The following is a 22,450-nucleotide window of genomic DNA, read 5'->3' on the forward strand; positions in this document are numbered from 1 at the left end:
ATTTTTCATTAATATCTTGACATATGTTTACTTAAGCTCTTAATTGGATACAGGAAAATATGAACTAACTGAAGTCTTTAAATTTTGTCAACTTTTAGTTTTATGTTACTTTTCAATTTGGGATTGATTATTGAGATTATCTTGAATTACTATAGTTTTGATACCAAATATAATATATTTAAAAAAATAAAATAAAAATAATAACAGACATTTTGCTAATCAATCACTTGCAATATTGGGATATTCAGTTTTCTTTGTGTTCGTAATCTTTTGAAAGTCTTTTGATATTACTCCAAGTATAATTTGTACCGAAATTCAGTATGTAAACTAATTAAATGCTATTTTAAGAAATACCTTTAATATTTTATAGACTTTCTATAAAGGAAAATAAAAGTACTCACTTATATTTTCAGCATTCTCCATAATTTGCTAAAAAATAATTGAGATCGGACCTTTCATTATAAGATATAATTTGAATTGAATTATAGTAAAAAAAGAAATCGAATCAATTCTTTGAGCTTATAAAGTTGTTGTTTAGCAATTTCCTGTATTGGTAGGAAAAACATTTAGCTAAAAAAAAGTAGAAAACATCAAAACAAGAATCAAGAATATAAGCTGGAAAACTGTTACCATAGTAAAAGATGAGAACTAAGTGATAGCGTATTTATGATGCAAATGCCATAATATGCAATAGAAGGTAATAATAATCTCGGTTGTCAAAACTTTTGGCTTGCCTTAATTTTTGCTGAACAAGATTTTATGTTGTTGTCTTCAAAATATATAAAAAAAAGGATCATATGTCATATGAGTCGTCTGAGTTACTCACCAGTAAAAATATGCCAATTTGATATATACGTGTTCCTCTATCATATTCATTTAATGTTTTCTTATTCAAAGTTCTTATTGAGTAGTATTTTTGGTAGTTGTTGCATTGATGATTTTTTTTACACTCTCAGTTTCTACCTATCTGCTAACGCTTTTATAATTCACAAAATTATGAAATTAAGACAAAGTTACAAACATTTTGTATATATTGTATATATTTGCAGCTTACAAGTAAAATCTATCCTTGGAAATATTAACAAAAAATAAGAACTCCAAGATGAATTAAAAATGGGGGACGTCCTTAAATCTACAATATCAAACAACAAAATGAATGAAAAACAACTCTCTGGTGTCTTTATCGATTCGAAATGAGTGAATGTGGAACAAAAGTATTATATGTTCCGAGTTAAATGCAGAGAACATAATTATTTGACAAAAAACTTTATTTTAGAGCACAATCTTCATAAAGTGTCATCCAATGGTTGCGTTTTCATTGTGATTTCTAACAATTGTATTACTCATCTTTGTACGGTTACTGTTTATATCTATCTATTACAGTTTTCGAGATAAACAAACACCGTCCTTTAAGGGTAATTACTCATTGCGGAACCATCAAATGTTTTCCGTAATTTAACAATTTCCTAAAAGAGGGGCGAAAGATACCAGAGAGACATTCAAACTCATAGATAAAAAATAAACTGACTTCGCAATGGCTTAGAATGAAAAAGACAAACATAAAGACAACAGTACACAAAACACAACATAGAAAAACATAGAACAAAAAGACTTAGTAACACAAACCTCACAAAAAACTGGGGGTGATTAAATGTGCTCCAGAAGGGTTACAAAATCCTGCTCCACATGTGGCACCCGTCGTGTTGCGCATGTTAGTACAAACCCAGTCAAAAATCTATATTTCTACATACGAAAATGTCTGTACCAAGTCAGGAATATGACAGTTGTTATCCATTCGTTTGATGTGTTTGAACTTTTGATTTTGCCATTTGATGAGGAACTTTCTTTTTTAAATTTGTCTCGGAGAACAGTATTATTGTGACTTTACTTTTCACAACGGAAACATTGGGAACTACAACAAACGTGATGCGTGCACCGAAATTTTAGTGAGTGCTATTGGGGTTAAATGGATAAATACGTTTTTTGGTAAATTTAACATACCCTTTCTACATCACTCATCCTTTCCTGTAAATTATTTTTTAAGTTATTTAATTCTGTTTGTAGATTGATCCGTTCACTCTCAGTTACTGTACGTAGTGTCAGTGCATATTCACTTAGAACGTGTGTTTGTTGACGAATTTCATCCACTATATCTATACCGAGTTTTAGTCCACTAAGTAAATTTTGACCTGTCAAATATGATAAATGTTTTAAATATTCAGGTATGGAATTCGGTTAACTGTTGCATATACATTTTATTATATACATTTGCCTGTGTTGTCTGTAATACAGGTCCCATGATATGGATCACACACAATATTGTGTTGTCTATTACTTGATCACGTCTCTTGTGTTGTCTGTATATTTTATCGTAGAAATATTCATTATCTCTTCCATTTAAGTTTCAAATATTTGGTTTGAGGGCGTGTATTTGTTTCAGATGGATATATATGAAATTGTGTGTGATACGTGCTGGTAAAAACAATTGAACAAAGTTGTTGTTCGGTGAGTAACCAAGGTCATATCAATATATTCTGTGGTGTTTGTGATTCATGTCTTTATAATATCAAAATATTGTTTCCGTTCATCGTTTATAGTTTAGATTAAAAAACTGACAAACAGATGATTTATCTGGTATGCGTTGGTAATGTTGCAGAAATTGACTTTGATTTGCCTATGATTTGAGCCCTACCAATATTTTGTGTTATACATTTGTGTTTATGTATCATAGCAATTATGTTAGGGTCATCTATAATTGAGATAACATAAAACATGTAAATGTCATCGGTTTTGTTCAGAACAACAAATTTAATGTCATATTCATTTTGTTTGTAATGAATATTTTATGACGTCTGTAATTTATAACAATTATCAGTGACACAAATATTACAGTCAAATACGTTAAAATTTTGAAGGATTCACTCAATTTTCAACACTTGGCACTCTTTGTTTTACAGCCTCATTGTTAGCAACAACCATCTAGGATTTAATCCATTTTATTTTTATGTATATTATTTTTTAACTTTTCTGTAACCTTTGTACTTTGCATAGTTTTATGAGAATAAACTATATCTATATCTATAAGATAATTACCCTGAAAAAAAGGAACAAAAAGAAGGATATCATGAAAGGAAACGCAAACTCTGGAGTATCGTATTTACTTAGAGATATATACTTCGCAACTATAAGCTGAAATGTAGCTACCTACAAATGAATGACAAGTCGAGTTGTGTGTAGTATTCATCAAGATCTTAAGGATCCGTCACAAATCTGTATTAAAAATAAACTAATTTAGTCGTTTTGATATCAATTCCATTGTATAATTTTTTGAATAGAATTTCGTTGACACTTACTTAATACAGAACGTTTAACTTTTCCGATATGAAAATTATAATGCAATACATATTTATCAATAGGTACCGTTTGTTGCCCATGTATTAAGTTCACCCAAGATTTTGTGCTCCTCTGTGCTACTCGTTCCAACGTTTTTAACAAGTTGTGTCATCGAATTGAAGGAGTCTTCATATTTTGCAGCATTCCAATCTTTGAAGTCACAATGTGCCCATTTATTACGTATATCTGATTTTATCTAAGAAATATACACAAGAGTACATAATAAAATTCAAGTTTTGATTTACTTTTATAGAAATTAAATAAAGTAAAGAAAAAAGTATAATGATAATTCAATGGAAACGTATTGACTTAATAATTAAAGGTTCAAAATATGTTCAACCTAAAGAATCTTGTAAGTTTATAGATTGGAAGTACACACAGTAAAATCAAGCAAACGAACAAAACAAAATTGTTTTTATTTAGAAAAATAAAAAATAAACACGATTTATACATGTACTCGAACTGCTGACCAAATATAATGTCCGTTTTGAGGTTTCACGCTATTAAACCAGGTCCATTCTACCAGTTTCTACATTAAGAGAATGCCTGTACCAAGTCAGGAATATGACAACTGTTGTCATTTTCGTTTGATGTGTTTTATCATTTGATTTTGTCATTTGATTGGGGACTTTCTGTTCTGAATATTCCTCGGAGGTCAGTATTGTTGTAATTTTACTTATTAGTAGAAAATTTTAGCAAACAATTTTAAGTTCTTTCAATATGTTATAAATGAAACATAAACCATATTTGTTAGGAACCTCAGACATAGATTTTAACCTTAACATTGATTTTGGTAAAGTTATTATTTGGCTTCAATGAAGAAGACTTTTGATTACCAACATGGTAACTGAATATAATGTTTGATCAATCAATTGAAAAATCCATATCAGACAACTTGCACTCAAATCCTGAAACTTTAATAACTACATGCAATTGTTCATTCATTGAACGAAATAAATACTTAATGATGCATACCTTTTTGGCAACAGTCTGAACAGCTGGTGGAAATAAACTGATATTAGTGATCATTCCTAACAGAGCAGATGCGTCACATGATTCATCAATTGCAGAGTAATGAGTCATATTAGGTTGTAGAAATAACTTTGACAAATCCACATGGCTCATTACTTTGTAATCATACATATGGTCATCATGTTTCCAATTGTCGTAGTTGTTGTTGATTGATCCATAATTAAGAAAATATTTATTTGTAGCTGGGAACTTCCTTAGATATTTATTCGGTCCTTGCATATTGATGTAGTTTCTATCGACCAGAGATCTATACAAGGAACTAACAATACAATAAACATATTTTCTCAGCAGAGGAGAAATAATTGAATGTAGACATATTCCAACAATCAGCCATCTTTTCTTCTCCTCATCTAAATCTTCCGGAGAACCTGAAAGAAAAGCCATGTGAGAGAAACGGAGTTCATAAAAATGACAAAATGCAATTTAATATAATCCACTTGTCTTCCTGTGAGCTTTTCCCATCACTTCGCGTCCGTCGTCTGTCGTCGTCGTCGTCGTCCGTCGTTAACTTTTACAAAAATATTCTCCTCTGAAACTACTAGGCCAAATTGAACCAAACTTGGCCACAATCATCATTGGGGTATTTAGTTTAAAAAATGTGTGGCGTGACCCGGCCAACCAACCAAGATGGCTACCATGGCTAAAAATAGAACAAAGGGGGAAAATGCATTTTTTGGCTTATAACTCAAAAACAAAAGCATTTAGAGCAAATCTGACATGGGGGTTTAATTGTTCATTAGGTCAAGATCTATCTGCCCTGAAATTTTCAGATGAATCAGACAACCCGTTGTTGGGTTGCTGCCCCTGAATTGGTAATTTTTGGGAATTTTTGCTGTTTTTGATTATTATCTTGAATATTAATATAGATAGAGATAAACTGTAAACAGTAATAATGTTCAGCAAAGTAAGATTTACAAATAAGTCAACATGACCAAAATTGTCAGTTGATCCCTTAAGGCGTTATTGACCTTTATAGTCAATTTTTAACCATTTTTCGTAAATCTTAGTAATTTTTTACAAAAATCTTCTCCTCTGAAACTACTGGGCCAAATTAATCCAAACTTGGCCACTATCGTCTTTGGGGTATCTTGTTTAAAAAATGTGTAGCGTGACCCGGCCAACCCACCAAGATGGCCGCCATTACTAAAAATAGAACATAGGGGTAAAATGCAGTTTTTGGCTTATAACTCAAAAACAAAAGCGTTTAGAGCAAATCTGACGGGAGTTTAATTGTTTATTAGGTCAAGATCTATCTGCCCTGAAATTTTCAGATGAATCCGACAACCCGTTGTCGGGTTGCTGCCCCTGAATTGGTAATTTTAAGGAAATTTTGCTGTTTTTGGTTATTATTTTGAATATTATTATAGATAGAGATAAACAGTAAACAGCAATAATGTTCAGCAAAGTAAGATTTACAAAGAAGTCAAGACGACCGAAATGATCAGTGGACCCCTTTAGGAGTTATTGCCCTTTATAGTCAATTTTTAACATTTTTTCGTAAATTTCAGTAATCTTTTACAAAAATCTTCTCCTCTGAAACTACTGGGCAAAATTATTCCAAACTTGGCCATAATCATCTTTGGGGTATCTAATTTAAAAAATGTGTCCGGTGACCCGGCCATCCAATCAAAATGGCTGCCACGGCTAAAAATAGAACATATGGGAAAAATGCAGTTTTTGGCTTATAACTCACAAACTGAAGCATTTAGAGGAAATCTGACAGGGTTAAATTGTTTATCTGGTCAAGATATATTTGCCCTGATATTTTCACATGGTTCGGACAACCCGTTGTTAGGTTACTGCCCTGAATTGGTAATTTTAAGGAAATTTTGCCATTTTTTGTTATTATCTTGAATATTATTATAGATAGAGATAAACTGTAAACAGCAATAACGTTCAGTAAAATAAGATCTACAAATAAGTTTACCTGACCAAAATAGTCAATTGACCTGTTAAGGAGTTATTGCTCTTTATAGTTAATTTATAACATTTTTCATAAATTTTTGTAAATTTTTGGAAAATATTTTCCACTGTAATTACTTGGCCAAGTTCATTATTGATAGAGATAATTGAATCAACAAGAATGTTCAGTAAAGTAAGATCTACAAACACATCACCATCAGCAAAACACAATTATGTCATGAATTTATCGGTGTCCATTGTTTAATATGCACATAGACCAAGGTGAGTGACACAGGCTGTTGAGAGCCTCTAGTTATATATTTGTTGGATTTTTCACTGTTTCTGTATTTGATGTAATGTAATGATCCAAAGGATCAACAAAAAACTGTTTGTTTAGTATAGAAATAAAATATAAAGAACCATACTTTGACTGATGAAAATATAATGCGGTATGGGCTTTGCTCATTGTTGAAAACAGGACGGTGACCATTATATTTGTGACATGTGGTGTCTTGTGAAGAGTTGTCTCATAGGCAATCATATCATATTTTCTTTTTATATGGTATTTTCAAGGGAAACCTCTACTTGCAAACCAATAATGTTGTGTTATGTATTAACATCAGAAGTTTGTAATATTTTATTCTATTTTTCATTTCATGCTTTTTAAACAACTATCCTCACTGTCTATGTTGTCTTGTAGTTGCAGGCTTCAAATGTATTTACAGCTTCTCTTGTCCGAGTTTGATCTGTACGAGTAGTGACTTGTCTTTCTGTGGATTGGTATTGTGTAATCTAACACATTAAACATCAAACTCAGCGAGTCGGTCTAGTACATGCGGGATTTATTTTTCATATCACATTAGCATATTTCAGATATAATTTGCATGTAATACTTGCAACTAAACATTAAATACCAATCCATTATTTACATGTATATTATTCTCATGTGGAATATTTGTTTTTACTTTTATATCATTCTTTTCTTGCAAATCAAAGAAAACACAAAGATACGATTGCTTGTGAATTTGTATATGTCACTGTACATGTTATGATAATAACAAACGATATATACGGTAAGCAGCAATATTAAAACACTGGGTTAACTGGGATAACAAAATCAAGATGAGATACAATATAAAAAAGAAGATGTGGTATGATTGCCAATGACCCAACTGTCCACAAGAGACCAAATTAGCACAGACATTAACAATTATAGGTCACCGTATAGCCTTCAACAATGAGCAAATCCCATACTGCATAGTCAGCTATAAAAGGCCCCGATAAGACAATGTGAAAAAATTCAAACGACAAAACTAATGGCCTTCTTTATATAAAAAAATGAACGAAAAACAAATATGTAACACATAAACAATCGACAAATACTGAATTACAGGCTCCTGACTTGGGACAGGCATATACTTAAATAATGTGATGAGGTTAAATATGTTAGCGGGATCCCAACCCTCCCCCTAACCTGTGACAGTGGTATACCAGTACAACATTAGAACGAACTATAAAAGTCAGTTGAAAAAGGCTTAACTCATCAGATGGACAACAATACAAGTGAACGTGGCAGGGTACTTGTACATCCCGACAACAAAAAGACACTAGGGACAGATCCGAGAGTACTTACAGTCATCTAACAGCTAGTTTAAAGCCACTAACAAATAATAAAAAAAAATAATCATGAATCTAAGACTAAACTATCAATCCGTACACATCCAACATCCAATGGATTTAGGATCATAAACAGACAGAGAAAAACATGATCTTGTGCAATGCCAATTTACAGGTATCGACAGATTGTAGATCCAAGAATTTGTATATGTATATAACATACTAGTAATATTTAGTTTGCTTTTCATTTACTGATAACAAAATCAATATTTATACCAATAAAAACAATATTCAATGATCTTATTACAGTGTTTAATTAGTAACCTTGTATAATAAGTTTATTTAAAGTAGCGATAAGTTTACATGGATTATTTCTAAATTTCCGGGCACGGTTAACAACATTTCCGTAAAAATGAGGATGCACTATCCCGTTGGAAATAAGGTTTCTGCAGGTACAACCAAACTTCAAAATCAAATCTTTATATCTATGGAAAAATTTAGTAAAGGTTTTAAGTAATTTATGGTAACGATATCCCTGGTTTAATAATTTACCAGTAATAATCTTCACAACAGACCCGGGCATAACGAACGAGCTGTGAAAAATAAACACCGTAAGATGGTGCCAAATGAACATCACCATCTAAAAAGGGAAAATTAACAATAGGGAACGAAAAATCGTCCCTTTTGTCGTAAATTTTAGTGTGGAGTTTCTCGTTTAAAACCGAAATGTCTAAATCCAGGAAAGGACAGTTATTACCGAATAAATTTGATTTATTTAAAGTAAGTTCCTTGGGGTAAATTTCGGCAGTATATTGACAAAAAATCTTGATTATTTAACGAAAAAATATCATTAAGATAACGGTAAGTGTTGTTGAATTTATCAGTTAAATGCAATTTCCAGGGCTCTTTACTGAGTTTAGTCATTAACTGTGCTTCGTAACAGTACAACAACAAGTCTGCTATTAAAGGGACACAATTAGTGCCAATGGGGATACCTACAACCTGTCGATAAACGTTGTTACCGAAACGTTCATAAATATTATCAAGGAGAAAATTAGCAACTTCAATCATCTCATCACACCTCCAGTAAGTATATCTAGCATATTTACAGTTACCTTCCTCATTAAAGAAGAAGGCTTTTAATGAGTTGCAGAAAGTATATTTGCATTCAGCTTTACCAAACGACCATTTAATTAAATAGGAAAACTTTTGTTTAATAAGATAGTGTGTAAGTGTAGTGTAGAGAGTAGAACAATCAAAACTGTCAACAGAATCAAAAGGACCATCAAAAGCACGTAATTTATCTAAAACATTCAAATAATTGGTAACACTCCTAAAATGGTTTATACCACTATGTTTATATATTTTATTACAATAGTGTATGATGAGCTCTTTAATAGTAGTTAATGAACTTGTTAAGAGCACTGAAAGATTAGTTGTAGAACACTTACTAGAGGCCGAGATGAAACGATATTCAAATGATTTTTTGTGTAGTTTAGGTAGCCAATACATAGTAGGGACCTTCAAATGTTCAGAAGAAGCCTTACGCTTTGATGTGGTTGTGATATGTTTGTTTACTATATTACACTTTGTGGAGCGGATGGACTTGAAGGTAGATGAATTTCATTCTCAAGAACGTCCGCGTAGTATTTACGGCATACCACCACCACATTGTTGGCTGCTTTGTCGGCCGGTACAAACACAAACCGCTTTGAAAGTTCTTGAAATGTATTTCTTATTCTGGAAATAGGTGTATAATGTACTCTATTATTTACTTCTAAATTATTTTTAAAATGGGATATTCTCTTATTTACCACATTCATACATTTATTTAAATTAGAATCAAAATATTTTATATCAGATTTTTCAAATTTACACCACTTTTTACAAAACGAGAAAAGAGCATCTTTGGTGACTTGACAACACTCTTTTCAATCTAATTTAGATGGAGGACGAAAGCATAGACACATATCAAAATTTCCAAGTGTCATATTTCATCAAACAAGAGTGCATATACTGAAATGCTTTAACTATCAAAGTAAGTCTGTAAGTATATTACACCATTGTAAAGGTATCACTTAAACATTAACAATGATCCATCTGAATGAGGCATTGGTCAGATAACCTCTACTAGACAGACATGCAAAACTTACAAAGATTCAATAAACAAAGCATGGCTAGAAATATGCATATATAGACAAAGGTAACAGTAGTATACAGCGGTTCGAAATTCATAAATCGATTGAGAAAAAAACTGAATCCGGGTTACAATATATAACTGAGGGAAACACATCAAATATGAAAGAAGAACTACGACACAATAGAAACACAACATTAAAATGTTACACACACAGAAACGAACTATAATATAACAATGGCCATATTCCTGACTTGATACAGAACATTTTCATAAAACACAAATAGTGGGTTGAACCTGGTTTTGTGTCAATACAAATAAATAGAGAATATATAGGCCATAAAAACATATAGAAACAAGGAGAACAGTTAGATCCAACGAGAGTGCCGATTGTTTGTTAAAAACACGTCCCCGAAAGTTTGGAGGATATCATTCTAGAAATACTGTAGTATATACTGCAAAATATCACACATTGTATTGACATAAACGATAAGGATGAGGCACCACATCTTCAAAATCAAAACGAAACTTCCTTATGTCAATTTTAACTTTGTGTTAAAATTATATTAGAATATTTGAATAATAGGACGAAGTATTGACGGATGAAAGAACAAATGAGCATATTTATATCATAATACATCTTGTCTGTAATTGGCGTATAGACACCAAAGGCCTCCTTTATGACAAACATATAAAGATGATAAGTGAAATAATAAAAAACAAAATATGAAAGACAATGAATAACAGACTCATAATTTAAGAAAGACACACAAAGAATGTAGTCGGGGTTAACTCCTTTGTGAGCAAAGCACCCTCACCCTTTCCCCTTCAACCGTGAACAGTCACGAAACATCACAACATTGATAACAAATTGCGAAAACAATCAGTTAGAAATGGCTTACATCATTAGATTTGCACGAAACATTATTGCAGACATAGGTTTGGCATTTTTTGCTTTTAAATGCTCCTCGTCTTCGTATTTAATGTTGGCTTTCAACTGTTTGGGTTTGGGACTCACTGATCAGACATCTATAAACGAAACACGCGTATAATAAGCCTGGTATTTGTGATGAGTTTTTTTACAATTAAAATAAAAATGTATATTACAAAATCTGTTCTATATGATTATACCTGTAGTTCTTGGTATTTTTGTCTGTATTGCTTCGACTTTCTTCTGTAAACCCGGTGGTATCGTTCTTTTTAATGACCTTGGTTCTGTTGGTTCCGTCATTTTGCTATTTTAATCGAACTTAAATTATTTTTTCTCTAAACAGTCATCTTGAATACAGGTATTTCTCGGACAATAACTGCAAAAATACAATATAGAAAAATATCCTATTGTCAATGATATGTTCCAATATACATTTAATAAATTATTTTAGTTTTAGTTAAGTGTAAGGGGAAACGTCGATAAAATTGAGAATGGAAATGGGGAATGTGTCAATGACACGACAACCCGACAAGAGCATGAAATAGCAGCAAGCCACCAAATGGTCTTCGATGCAGCGAGAAATTCCCACACTCGGCGGCGTGCTTCAAATGACACCAAAACAAACTGTACTAGTTCAGTGATAATAGACGTCATACTAAACTCCGAAATATATAAATGAAACTAAAATAAAAAAATCATATAATTCAACAAAGATCAAGGCTCCTGACTTTGGACAGGCTTAAAAATGCGGCGGCATGTTTTTTTCAGGTCTCAACCCTCCCCCTGTACATCTAGCCAATGTAGAAAAACAAACACCCAGCAATACGCACAGTAAAATTCAGGTTTGAAAGACGCCAGAGTCCTATGTCAGAATAGATAAGAAAAAAAGCTAAACAAAATGACAATGATATATAAATTAACAAGGTTTGTGGTGCATCTGAAAGATAATGTACAATAATACGATAATTTACGTGGTTTTTTTTGTGTATATTAGGTTGTACATAGTGGTGCCCATAAAATTATTTCTATAGAATTTAAGATATCCGTGATTCTAAATCATATTAATACTTAATCATCTTCCATGGCTTTGTTCTTTTAATTTGAATTATTGAAACCATTTACAGCAATACGTATTATGAGTATCGAGGGATATATGAAATAGTGTATACGATTTGCAAGGTCAGACATTCTCAATAAATCTTGAAAGATTTCAAATTCATGTTAAACTAAAAAATATGTTTCTCTTCAAGTAAAAAGAAAGAGATAGTTGGAAAATATTAGCGATAATGATTATATTTCATATTTTTACACCATTTGTAAATCACCACCGGACCGGAATCTCTGCTGGTGGACAATCTGTCCCCGAGGATTCTACCAGTCCGGTAGCCTAACAGCGAACAGCGGTATACTACTGTTGCCTTTATTTATCACCACCGGACCGGAATCTCTGCTGGTGGACAATCTGTCCCCGAGGATTCTACCTGTCCGGTAGCCTAACAGCGAACAGCGGTATACTACTGTTGCCTTTATTTATCACCACCGGACCGGAATCTCTGCTGGTGGACAATCTGTCCCCGAGGATTCTACCAGTCCGGTAGCCTTACAGCGAACGGCGGTATACTACTGTTGCCTTTATTTATCACCACCGGACCGGAATCTCTGCTGGTGGACAATCTGTCCCCGAGGATTCTACCAGTCCGGTAGCCTAACAGTGAACAGCGGTATACTACTGTTGCCTTTATTTACACCATTTGTAAATATTTAGTATCCTTCTTAAACGTATTTCACATATTCGCCATACCTTTAACCAAACGCATATACAAACAATCAACACGTGTGAGATATAGTAAATCCGAATATTTCTTTTCAAGAAACATTGAAAATTAAAACTGTATAGAAGGAATCCTTTCTTTTACTTATTTTTCTTCATTTATCATATATAATTCAATTTTATGTTATGTATTGCTAAATGAAGACATTTACCGACTTATGGATAAAAACACAAACAATATCCTATGATCCATGCCGTGCAGCTCGAAGACAAAATTAATGAAAATGTAAAGAGCATTAAACACATAACCTAGTCTTTAACTATACGGGTGCTATATGTGGATCAGGATTTGCTTACCCTTCCGGAGCACCTGATATCACCCCTACTTTTTGATGAGGTTCGTGTTGTTTAGTCTTTAGTTTTCTATGTTGTGTCATGTGTACTATTGTTTGTCTGTTTGTCTTTTTCATGTTTAGCCATAGTGTTGTCAGTTTATTTTAGATTTATGAGTTTGACTGTCCCTTTGGTATCTTTCGTCCCTCTTTTATAATGTCATGATAATGTGAACTGGAACATCATTATTAGCATAATAGCACCGCAGTGTAATATTGTTTAATGTTGAGAACAAATTAAAAAAAATACAATATCATGTTCAAAAGATCAGTTTCTGTACAAATAATTAACAATACACATGATTTGGACTGAATTCGAAGGAATTTAAACGATGAACTTATTCGAGCATACAATTGTATATGCCGTCTATCATTCATTCAAATTGAGAGAATATTCTTTCTCAAAATACAAAACAAATATGATTATTCTTTGCTGAACAAATAGCTGTTATGAAGTTTAAATGTTAAAATCGGCGTACCTTGTCACATGTTTCGTTTGAATTTGCAAACAAATAAAAGAATGAAAAAAAATGTATTCTTTGTCATATACAAAATAAATTTCCATAACGTACACGGAAACTTTTGTGACAGTGTTTTAAAAAGATACAGAATAAAGAAAAAGACGTTGTTTATTTCGATCTTTGTAACAATATATTGTACAGACTGCTGTAAGTTTAAAATAAAGGGTTAACTCATTGAAACGATGAATGTTTGAAATTGAACCCTTAATGTATTTATATTTTAATGTGCATTCCTGGTCTGTGCTTGTATTCGTATGTAGAGGCCCGTCCATATCAGGAAAACATGTTAAAAACATAAAATTGAATGTAAAATTGAGAAAGGAAATGGTGAATATGTCAAAGCGACAACCACCCGACCATAGAGCAAACAACAGCCGAAGGCAACCAATGGGTCTTCAATGTAGCGAGAATTCCCGCACCCGTAGGTGTCCTTCAGCTGGCCCCTAAAATATGCATAATAGTACAGTGATAATGGACGTCATACTAAACTCCGAATTATACACAAGAAACTAAAATTTAAAATCATACAAGACTAACAAAGGCCAGAGGCTCCTGACTTGGGACAGGCGCAAAATTGCGGCGGGGTTAAACATGTTTATGAGATCTCAACCCTCCCCCTATACCTCTAGCCAATGTAGAAAAGTAAAAGAATAACAATACGCACATTAAAATTCAGTTCAAGAGAATTTACATTCTTCGTGCCATTTCAAAATGAAACTATACAAACAAAAATAACAGACAGTGCCACATGTTGAAATCTAGTAGTATGTCTGCTTTCAGAGTAATTTGATACCTTAGTAAAGAAGGCAAAATATTAAAAAAAATATAAATGCTAAAAAAACTATAAACAATATGGTCACTATTGTATCTTCTTACTATTTATTGGCCCTTCTTTTTACTTAATGATAGTAGATTAAAAGTAAAATACAGTAGCTAGGAGATACACAGAGGCCGAAAAGAGCATTGCAAGGGAAAAAATCAACAAGATTGTTATACGGACAGGCCAAACCGCTAAATAAAGGCAACAGCTGTACCAATATTTTGACTATTTTATTTGTTATGTCTGTTTAGTTCACGCATCATTGTAAATATAACGGAATTAGATGAGACTGTCATCAAAGTGAGATGTTTAGCACTTTAAAACTAGGTTTAATCCACCATTTTCTACATTTGAAAATGCCTGTACCAAGTCAGGAATAAAACAGTTCTTTTCCATTCGTTTTTTTTTATGTTTTGTCATTTGATTTTGCCATGTGATTATGGACTTTCCAATTAGATTTTCCTCTGAGTTCAAACACAGAAAAACGTGCATAACGGGGAATCAGTCAAACCTAGGAAACGAGCATAAATAAATAGACATACCAGAAATTTGAGAACATGTCAAATCAAATAAAGAATGCAACTGAGCAGACATACAGGTTAGCAAATGAATGTCAACGAAAATATTCTCGATGAATGTAATGAACTGGTAAGTTATATCTTTAAATTCTGTGTTTGGTAGTAAAGATCAATCTTGTGTTGCATCAAATGCCGATTCGAGATCAACATTTACAAACGTGAATTTAAAAAAGATTATCAACTGTAAGAGAATTCTTATTGGTTTTGAAAGGTAAAGATCGTTTTTTAAATAAAAGAACAATGGTATAATATTGTGTTGCGTGTTAAATTGGTGTATACTATGTTTAAACAGATGTTTCAATTTTCAATAGAAAAAATATAGGTAAATAAAGGCAACAGTAGTATACTGCTGTTCAAAACTCATGAATCCATGGACAAAAAACAAAATCGGGGTAACAAACTAAAACTGAGGGAAACGCATTAAATATAAGAAAACAACGACACAACATTAAAATGTAACACACACAGAAACGGACTTAGCATTACACAAAATCCTATGAGAACAACAAATATAACATCAAAACCAAATACCTGAATTTGGGATAGATAAGTACCGTGACACGTCTTATAGTAATGTGAATTTACACTCAAACATAAGAGAAAACAAACGACACAATGGAAACACAACGTTAATATGTAACACACACAGAAACGAACTATAATATAACAATGGGCATATTCCTGACTTGGTACAGGACATTTTGAAAGGAAAAAATGGTGGGTTGAACCTGGTTTTGTGGCATGCCACACCGTCCTCTTTTATGGTCATGTGAAATATAACATTAAAATGACAACACATCATTACAGGACTACAATATAAATAAATTGGAGAACACAATTGACAAAGAAACACACGAATTAAAGCTAACAAAAGGCAACAAGTTTAAAATTTTAATACGCCAGAAGTGCATTTTGTCCACACAAGACCCACCAGCGACGCCCAGATACAAAAGCACGCATCGATCATTATAAAAGAGGATTTTACAATATAAAAAATATATGCAATTATAATGTTAATTCAAGAAAAATCAACATACTTCTTCAGATTGGAAGGAGACAGTTGCACTTTGTATCTACTAAAAAGTATAGACCAAACAAAATAGATAACGCTGTCCACGCCATGTATAGGGGATGACACAAAGTCACATTGTTAACATAAGATTTTACATCGGATTGGGCACCACCAGGAAAGAGAAGGTCAGCAGACAAAGCAACGCTTGGCGAAGAACAGTAACATCAGAAGTACAATAGATGGATTACAGCTAGGGGAAACACACTTTACGACAAAGGATAGACAGTAGTGGATGCAGATTGTTATGGCCTTAAATCCTACTTGAGACGAAGATGATAAAAATGTAGTCAACGGAATTATGTGTCGTACTGAATATAAAACTACTGGTTCATTTATTATTTCGTTTTATGAGACAATAACCCTATTTGACTACCAAAATTGGTATTTGCAGTTTGACATGCTCACCAAGAATATGAATAATTTGAGTTTGCCAGAAACATACGCTCATTGGATTGCGACAATATATGTTCACTGTTAACATGAAACAAAAGCAAATGCTTTCTCTATGATGGCGTATTGTATTAACATATTAACATTAAAAAATGTATTCGTTTTTACTTCTGATACTTTTGACACAAATAAATAATGTAGAACGGTATAAAAAAAAAATTAGAAAAAAAAAATATTTGAATGTTTGAACACGAATTATATTTAAACTCGAGAGAAAATATTTTTCTAATATACTGAACGGCAAAAGAAACGTCGCAGTAATTTAAGGCAAACATAATGGAAGAATAAATACTATATTTTTTATTAAATGGGCGTATAAATAACCTTGTTATTTAATAAACTCGCATCACTTCAGTTCATTTACTGTTCAATGATACACTTTTTCACTACCATATCACAGATTTATTTAATTCAAGTCCGTTATTAGCGTTGAGTACGTGGACCGTCATTTGTACTGTTTGTTGCATTACGGCGTTCACGTAGACGTTGAGTGGTGCTTTTATTGCAGTTAAATGCATTTGCAACGAATTAAAGTCGCTGTCCAGCATCCAACTGTCATATCGCCTGTTCTCTTTATCGTGGGTTGAGTCGCGGCATAAGTACTGCATCAAACAGATTATGATGACACAAAAACTTCGTACATCTAAAATACCCTTATAGAGGCACTTATCAACGTGCATCTCATCATCATGAAATGGGACTGCAAAACGTGTCCCACGGACCTATCCAGACCACTATTAGAACGACCAAATTAATGAACGCAGATAGCCATAACGGAGATTTAAACATAATCTTAGCATCATTTGAATGTAGTTTACCTAAACCAAAAGGAAATAGATATTTTTTTTCAATGCATTTGAAAATTTAGGATTTCCAAAAATACGACGTTTCTTTTGTAGTTCAGTATATAATATATAGTATATGTTTAAAGAGTTGTTTGTCAGGTTATCAGTGGTTTCATTCAACCGATGTGCTTTGTATGAATTTAAATGTTAGGAACGGTTATCAAATGTCTATGTATGATAAACAGCAGTGGGTCGCTATGTTATACATCTTTACATGGAATTCACGAAGGGAATAATTGAATGAATATGATATGTAGTCATTTGAACGTCTGAGGGCAGTTATTAGAACGAATTTTTGTCAAAAAAGAATTTCAATACGTTAAATGTACATATCATTTATTATTACAAGGTACCTTTACATATATTTATATATCGATTTAAATTCTAAAATATAAACACGCCTAATATACTGGTACATTGGATATATTGTTTGAGTGAAAAGGATAATGGCAAAGTATTTTTTTTGTGTATAGTCATCACAATTTGATTTTCTAGCGCAGAAAAGAGCTCCCAATGACCCATCTATGCACAAATATCATCTACCCCTGGTGTTTAATTTGATGAGAAAAGAGTTGTGTTTACATTAAGATGCTACTACAACATTTACAATAGTTATCAAAGGTACAAGTGATTATAATTGGATACGCCAGACGAGCATTTCATAAGACTCATCGGTGACGCTCAGATCACACTTACTTGATAACACAACCTGATAGTGAGGTGGTTTCTCATTCATGCACCCTTTTGGGGGAATTTTCAACAATGACATCATCCAAGCGTTGACGACGCTAACGTTCATTTTAATAGAGATCGTGTCTCTGCTTATAATAGGAAGGACATTTGATCATTCTTTGCCAAGTAAATCATTGTTTGAAAAGTTAAAATGTAAAATGACATACTTTTTCACATGTTTCGCGTGAATGAATTTTTTTTTTAAAACTTCTTTATTTTTTGTCATACATTTTGGTGTTTAAATAGACAACGACAACGTTTAGTTCGGTCTTTGTCACAATATGTTGTACAGACCACAAAGGATCATACACATTAAAAATATCAAGAAATTTCAAATATTGGTTCCATTTCAATTAACGTTTTTATATATTATATCTCAGACTATGCAAAGGCAAACAATGCTACATGTTGAAACCTAGTAATACGTCTGCTATTAGAGTTATTTGGTCCCGCATTATAAAAGGCAAACATTTATTAATTTAAATTATGCAATAACTATAAATTTTATGAACAGTTTTTTATCTGATGTTCATCTTACTACAACCACTGTGATAAGTATTGTTCGGTAAATCATATTTGTGGGAGAGAGGACGGGATTGTAATTGATGTTTCTTATAAAGAGGTCTTGACCTTTTCTTTTATGGTAGTGCAATCAAAGTACAATAACGTATCTATGGAATACATAGAGGTAAGAGAGAGCATTGTAAGGCCTTCACAAATCAATAAGAGAGTTATACAGACAGGCCAAACCATATTATTATTATTATTTAGATTTAAAACTATATATATATTGTGCAAATCTTTAGACTGATATATTTTTTTCCTTATCTGCATAGTACCGCCTATTCTAGACGATCCGGTACATAGTAAATTTGCTGGTTGGTCTTTTTTATAGACTTTTATATATATATATATATATATGTGTACAACTCGTCTAAACATCAACCCAATATATATATATATATATATATACAACTCGTCTAAACATCAACCCAACAATGTTAGATCTGTAAATTTGCTTTTGCTTTTGCTTTTGCGAAAGCAAATTTGCAGATCTAACATTGTTGGGTTGATGTTTAGACGAGTTGTATATACATTATGTACACAGCCATGTATCACCATCATTGATGGCGATCCGATGGATACATCTGTTGTAGAGTTGTGACTGACTCAGACGTACTTATGAATATAATTATTTTCTGTGACTGTATCTTACATTAATTTGTAGGATCCTTTACTATAGATAATTTAGCTGATCTGTAACAATAACATCTTCATGCCTTATATATCATGTACTGTAGTACGCCGCTAGATTAAAACTGACGTGGAAAGGTAACACATGGCCAGCGAAAGCTCTTTTTTTGAGAGCCAAGGTGGTCGTGTGGTTTAGCGGGACGGCTGCAGTGCAGGCGATTTGGTGTCACGATATCACAGTAGCATGGTTTCGAATCCCGGCGAGGGAAGAACCATACATTTGCGAAAGCAAATTTACAGATCTAACATTGTTGGGTTGATGTTTAGACGAGTTGTATATACATTATGTACACAGCCATGTATCACCATCATTGATGGCGATCCAATGGATACATCTGTTGTATAGTTGTCACTGACTCAGACGTACTTATATATATGTATATATATGTTACAGGCATTTTCTAAATTTGGGCATTTTGTAAAATGACTGAATTTTCAGGCAATTTAGAAAATGCCTAACCTCGACAGGCATTATACAAAATGACTAAAAATACCTAGTCATTTTGTAAAATGACTGAAATTTTGATGCGATATTCCACAAATTGTCTGTTGAGTTTCAGGCAATTTGTAGAAGGAAGATATCATTGAGATGCATATGACAAAGTTGACAAAAACACAATATCTTACAAAGATAATAAATAATGGTTTGGCAGAACTAATTTATTCTCCAAAAACCAGATTCATTTTTTTGGAAGTTTTTTTTTATGCCATATGATATGTTCTTTTTAGGGAAACTACATTAAGTACGTACTCACTCTGTATTTCAAAAACCAACAGTGAATTTATAATTATTTTGTCAATATGGCAAACAGACAAATTGTTCTGTCAATAGAACAGAATTTACAATCACATTTTTAGAAAATATAGATTCAAAACAGTAAAGTGAAACATATGAAATAGAGAAATGTTCGTTTTGCTGGATTTTTATTTATTTTTTTGCTTTCAGTTGCAAATATGTCATACATTTTCTTCAGAACAACCTTAGAGTTCTCAAAAGAGTTGTCCGATCGTCTGAAAATGTCAGGGCTGATAGATATTAACCTGAAGAACTTTTGAACCCCCATGTCAGATTTGATCTAAATGTATTAGATTTAGAGATATATCAAACCAAAAACTGTATTTTACCCCTATGTTCCATTTATAGCCATGTTGGCCATATTGTTTGGCAATCAGGGATTAAACAAGATACTCTAATGATCAATTGTTGCCAAGTTTGGTTAAATTTGACCTAGTAGTTCCATAGGATAACATGTTTTTTAAAAGTTAACAGACAAAGATGGAAGCCAGCCGCTGAGATGAGAAAAGCTCACTTGACTCCCTTGGCTAGGAGAGCTAAAAATCGACAAAGAAAAGAAAGCTAACAGTGCTTTCACAAGAGAAGCGTTTCCTGCTAAGATACTTTGATTTTTTTTAGAACATATGAAAAAAAAGATATGCATCTGAGATGTGTGTGCTTATTGCGAAACCTTATGTTGCCTAACGTTAAGTACTTTATCAGTAAAGAACAGTAAAGGTAATGAAAGACCTAAACGTGTGATGATCCAGATTTCTCCAAATGTGGTCTGAGTGCTTAATAAGATTTTACGCCAAACATTATATTTGCAAACAATTAGGACAAATATTATGTAGTTCTGTCGTGCAAACATTTTTAGAAATTTAAAAAAAAAATGTCAGGTTCTGTGCTTGTATGAATTGTAATTATTCAGTAAAATGTATTCTTGATTATTGAAGCTCTTCTTTTTTAATTCAGTAATTATCACAAATAAAACAGCTCTGGTTTTCAAAGCTTTCAAATGTTTTTCTTAAGATTTTATTCTATAAAATAATTTCAGGCATTTTGTAAAATGCCTTTCAATTTTTCTAGGCATTTTGTAAAATGCCTAGAAAATTTAGTCATTATGGATAATGACTGAATCTTGCAGGCATTTTGGAAAATGCCTAAAGTTTTCAGGCATTTTACAAAATGCCTAAATTTAGAAAATGCCTGTAACATATATATATATATATATATATATATACAACTCGTCTAAACATCAACCCAACAATGTTAGATCTGTAAATTTGCTTTCGCACATTTTTTGTTCTTCCCTCGCGGGATTCGAACCCATGCTACTGAGATATCGTGACACCAAATCGCCTGCACTGTAGCCGTCTCGGTAGACCACACGACCACCTGGGTCACAAAAATAAAGCTTTCGGTGGCCGTGTGTTACCTTTCCTCGTCAGTTTTAATCTAGCGGCTTACTACAGCACATGATATATAAAGCATGGAGATATATATATATATATATATGTGTATTAATAGAATCAAAATATAGCCGTAAAAAAATACAACTCAATATACATGATATATAAAAAAATAGAAATTATCTATTTTAAAATATAGATAACCATACAGGACAAATATATACGATATCGGCATTACTCGTTGCTGAGTCTGTGCGGTGACCTATAGTTGTCAATTTCTGAATCACATGGTCTATTATGCAGAGTTGTTTCTTATCTTATAGCTAAATGAATGAACTAACGTAGCTTTATGTTATAATAACTTACCGATTCTGCGATGCGTTTCTTCTTTTCAGAAATTAATTTACTAAGATATTCCTTTTGTAAAACTGATCTTCCTCATGACGTTTTTATTTGTACAAAACAGTCTACAAAAGAAATAATTTTGTCAAAAACGGTGATACACTGCAGTAACTCTAAAAAGCTCAAAATTTACATCTATTGGAATACTATACGTGTTAATATATATACATAATAATTCATTAGTTTAATAGATTCTATCACTACATCGGTTGAAAAACGCTATGTTCCCTCTTCATACGGTTCAACGTTATATATATAATATTAAACGCATTGGCTTGTTATTTAATCGATCATAATTCAAAAACCAATTGTAATCATGATAACTTTAAGTTAATTTTTCAGATTTTATTGATATAATTACTTGCCTACAACTAATGTTGTACATCAACATTGCAATTGAAAAGGTCGATTTTA

At 32.4% G+C, this 22,450-nt stretch overlaps 1 protein-coding gene across 1 annotated transcript; it reads right to left on the reverse strand.

Moving 5' to 3' along the window:
• Nucleotides 1–757: 757 nt before the first annotated feature.
• LOC143058176 (uncharacterized) lies at nucleotides 758–22,131 on the reverse strand. Its single transcript, XM_076231640.1, has 6 exons — nucleotides 22,001–22,131; nucleotides 11,213–11,388; nucleotides 4,369–4,793; nucleotides 3,421–3,589; nucleotides 2,002–2,189; nucleotides 758–769 (listed from the first exon to the last, which is right to left on the reverse strand). Exons 2-6 carry the CDS (start codon nucleotides 11,310–11,312, stop codon nucleotides 758–760), a joined length of 894 nt encoding a protein of 297 aa, XP_076087755.1. The 5' UTR covers nucleotides 11,313–11,388; nucleotides 22,001–22,131.
• Nucleotides 22,132–22,450: the final 319 nt, after the last annotated feature.

The sequence above is a fragment of the Mytilus galloprovincialis genome, chromosome 14, assembly GCF_965363235.1.
Source record: "Mytilus galloprovincialis chromosome 14, xbMytGall1.hap1.1, whole genome shotgun sequence".
NCBI classification, from domain to species: Eukaryota; Metazoa; Mollusca; class Bivalvia; order Mytilida; family Mytilidae; genus Mytilus; species Mytilus galloprovincialis.

Excerpts from the sequence above, each read along its gene's own strand:
- LOC143058176 (XM_076231640.1), bottom strand. The coding sequence starts at position 11,312 with ATGACGGAACCAACAGAACCAAGGTCATTAAAAAGAACGATACCACCG. Across the intron at positions 4,794-11,212 it reads AAAAATACCAAGAACTACAG|GTTCTCCGGAAGATTTAGAT; the intron begins GTATAATCATAT and ends CTTTTCTTTCAG. Across the intron at positions 3,590-4,368 it reads TTCAGACTGTTGCCAAAAAG|ATAAAATCAGATATACGTAA; the intron begins GTATGCATCATT and ends TATATTTCTTAG.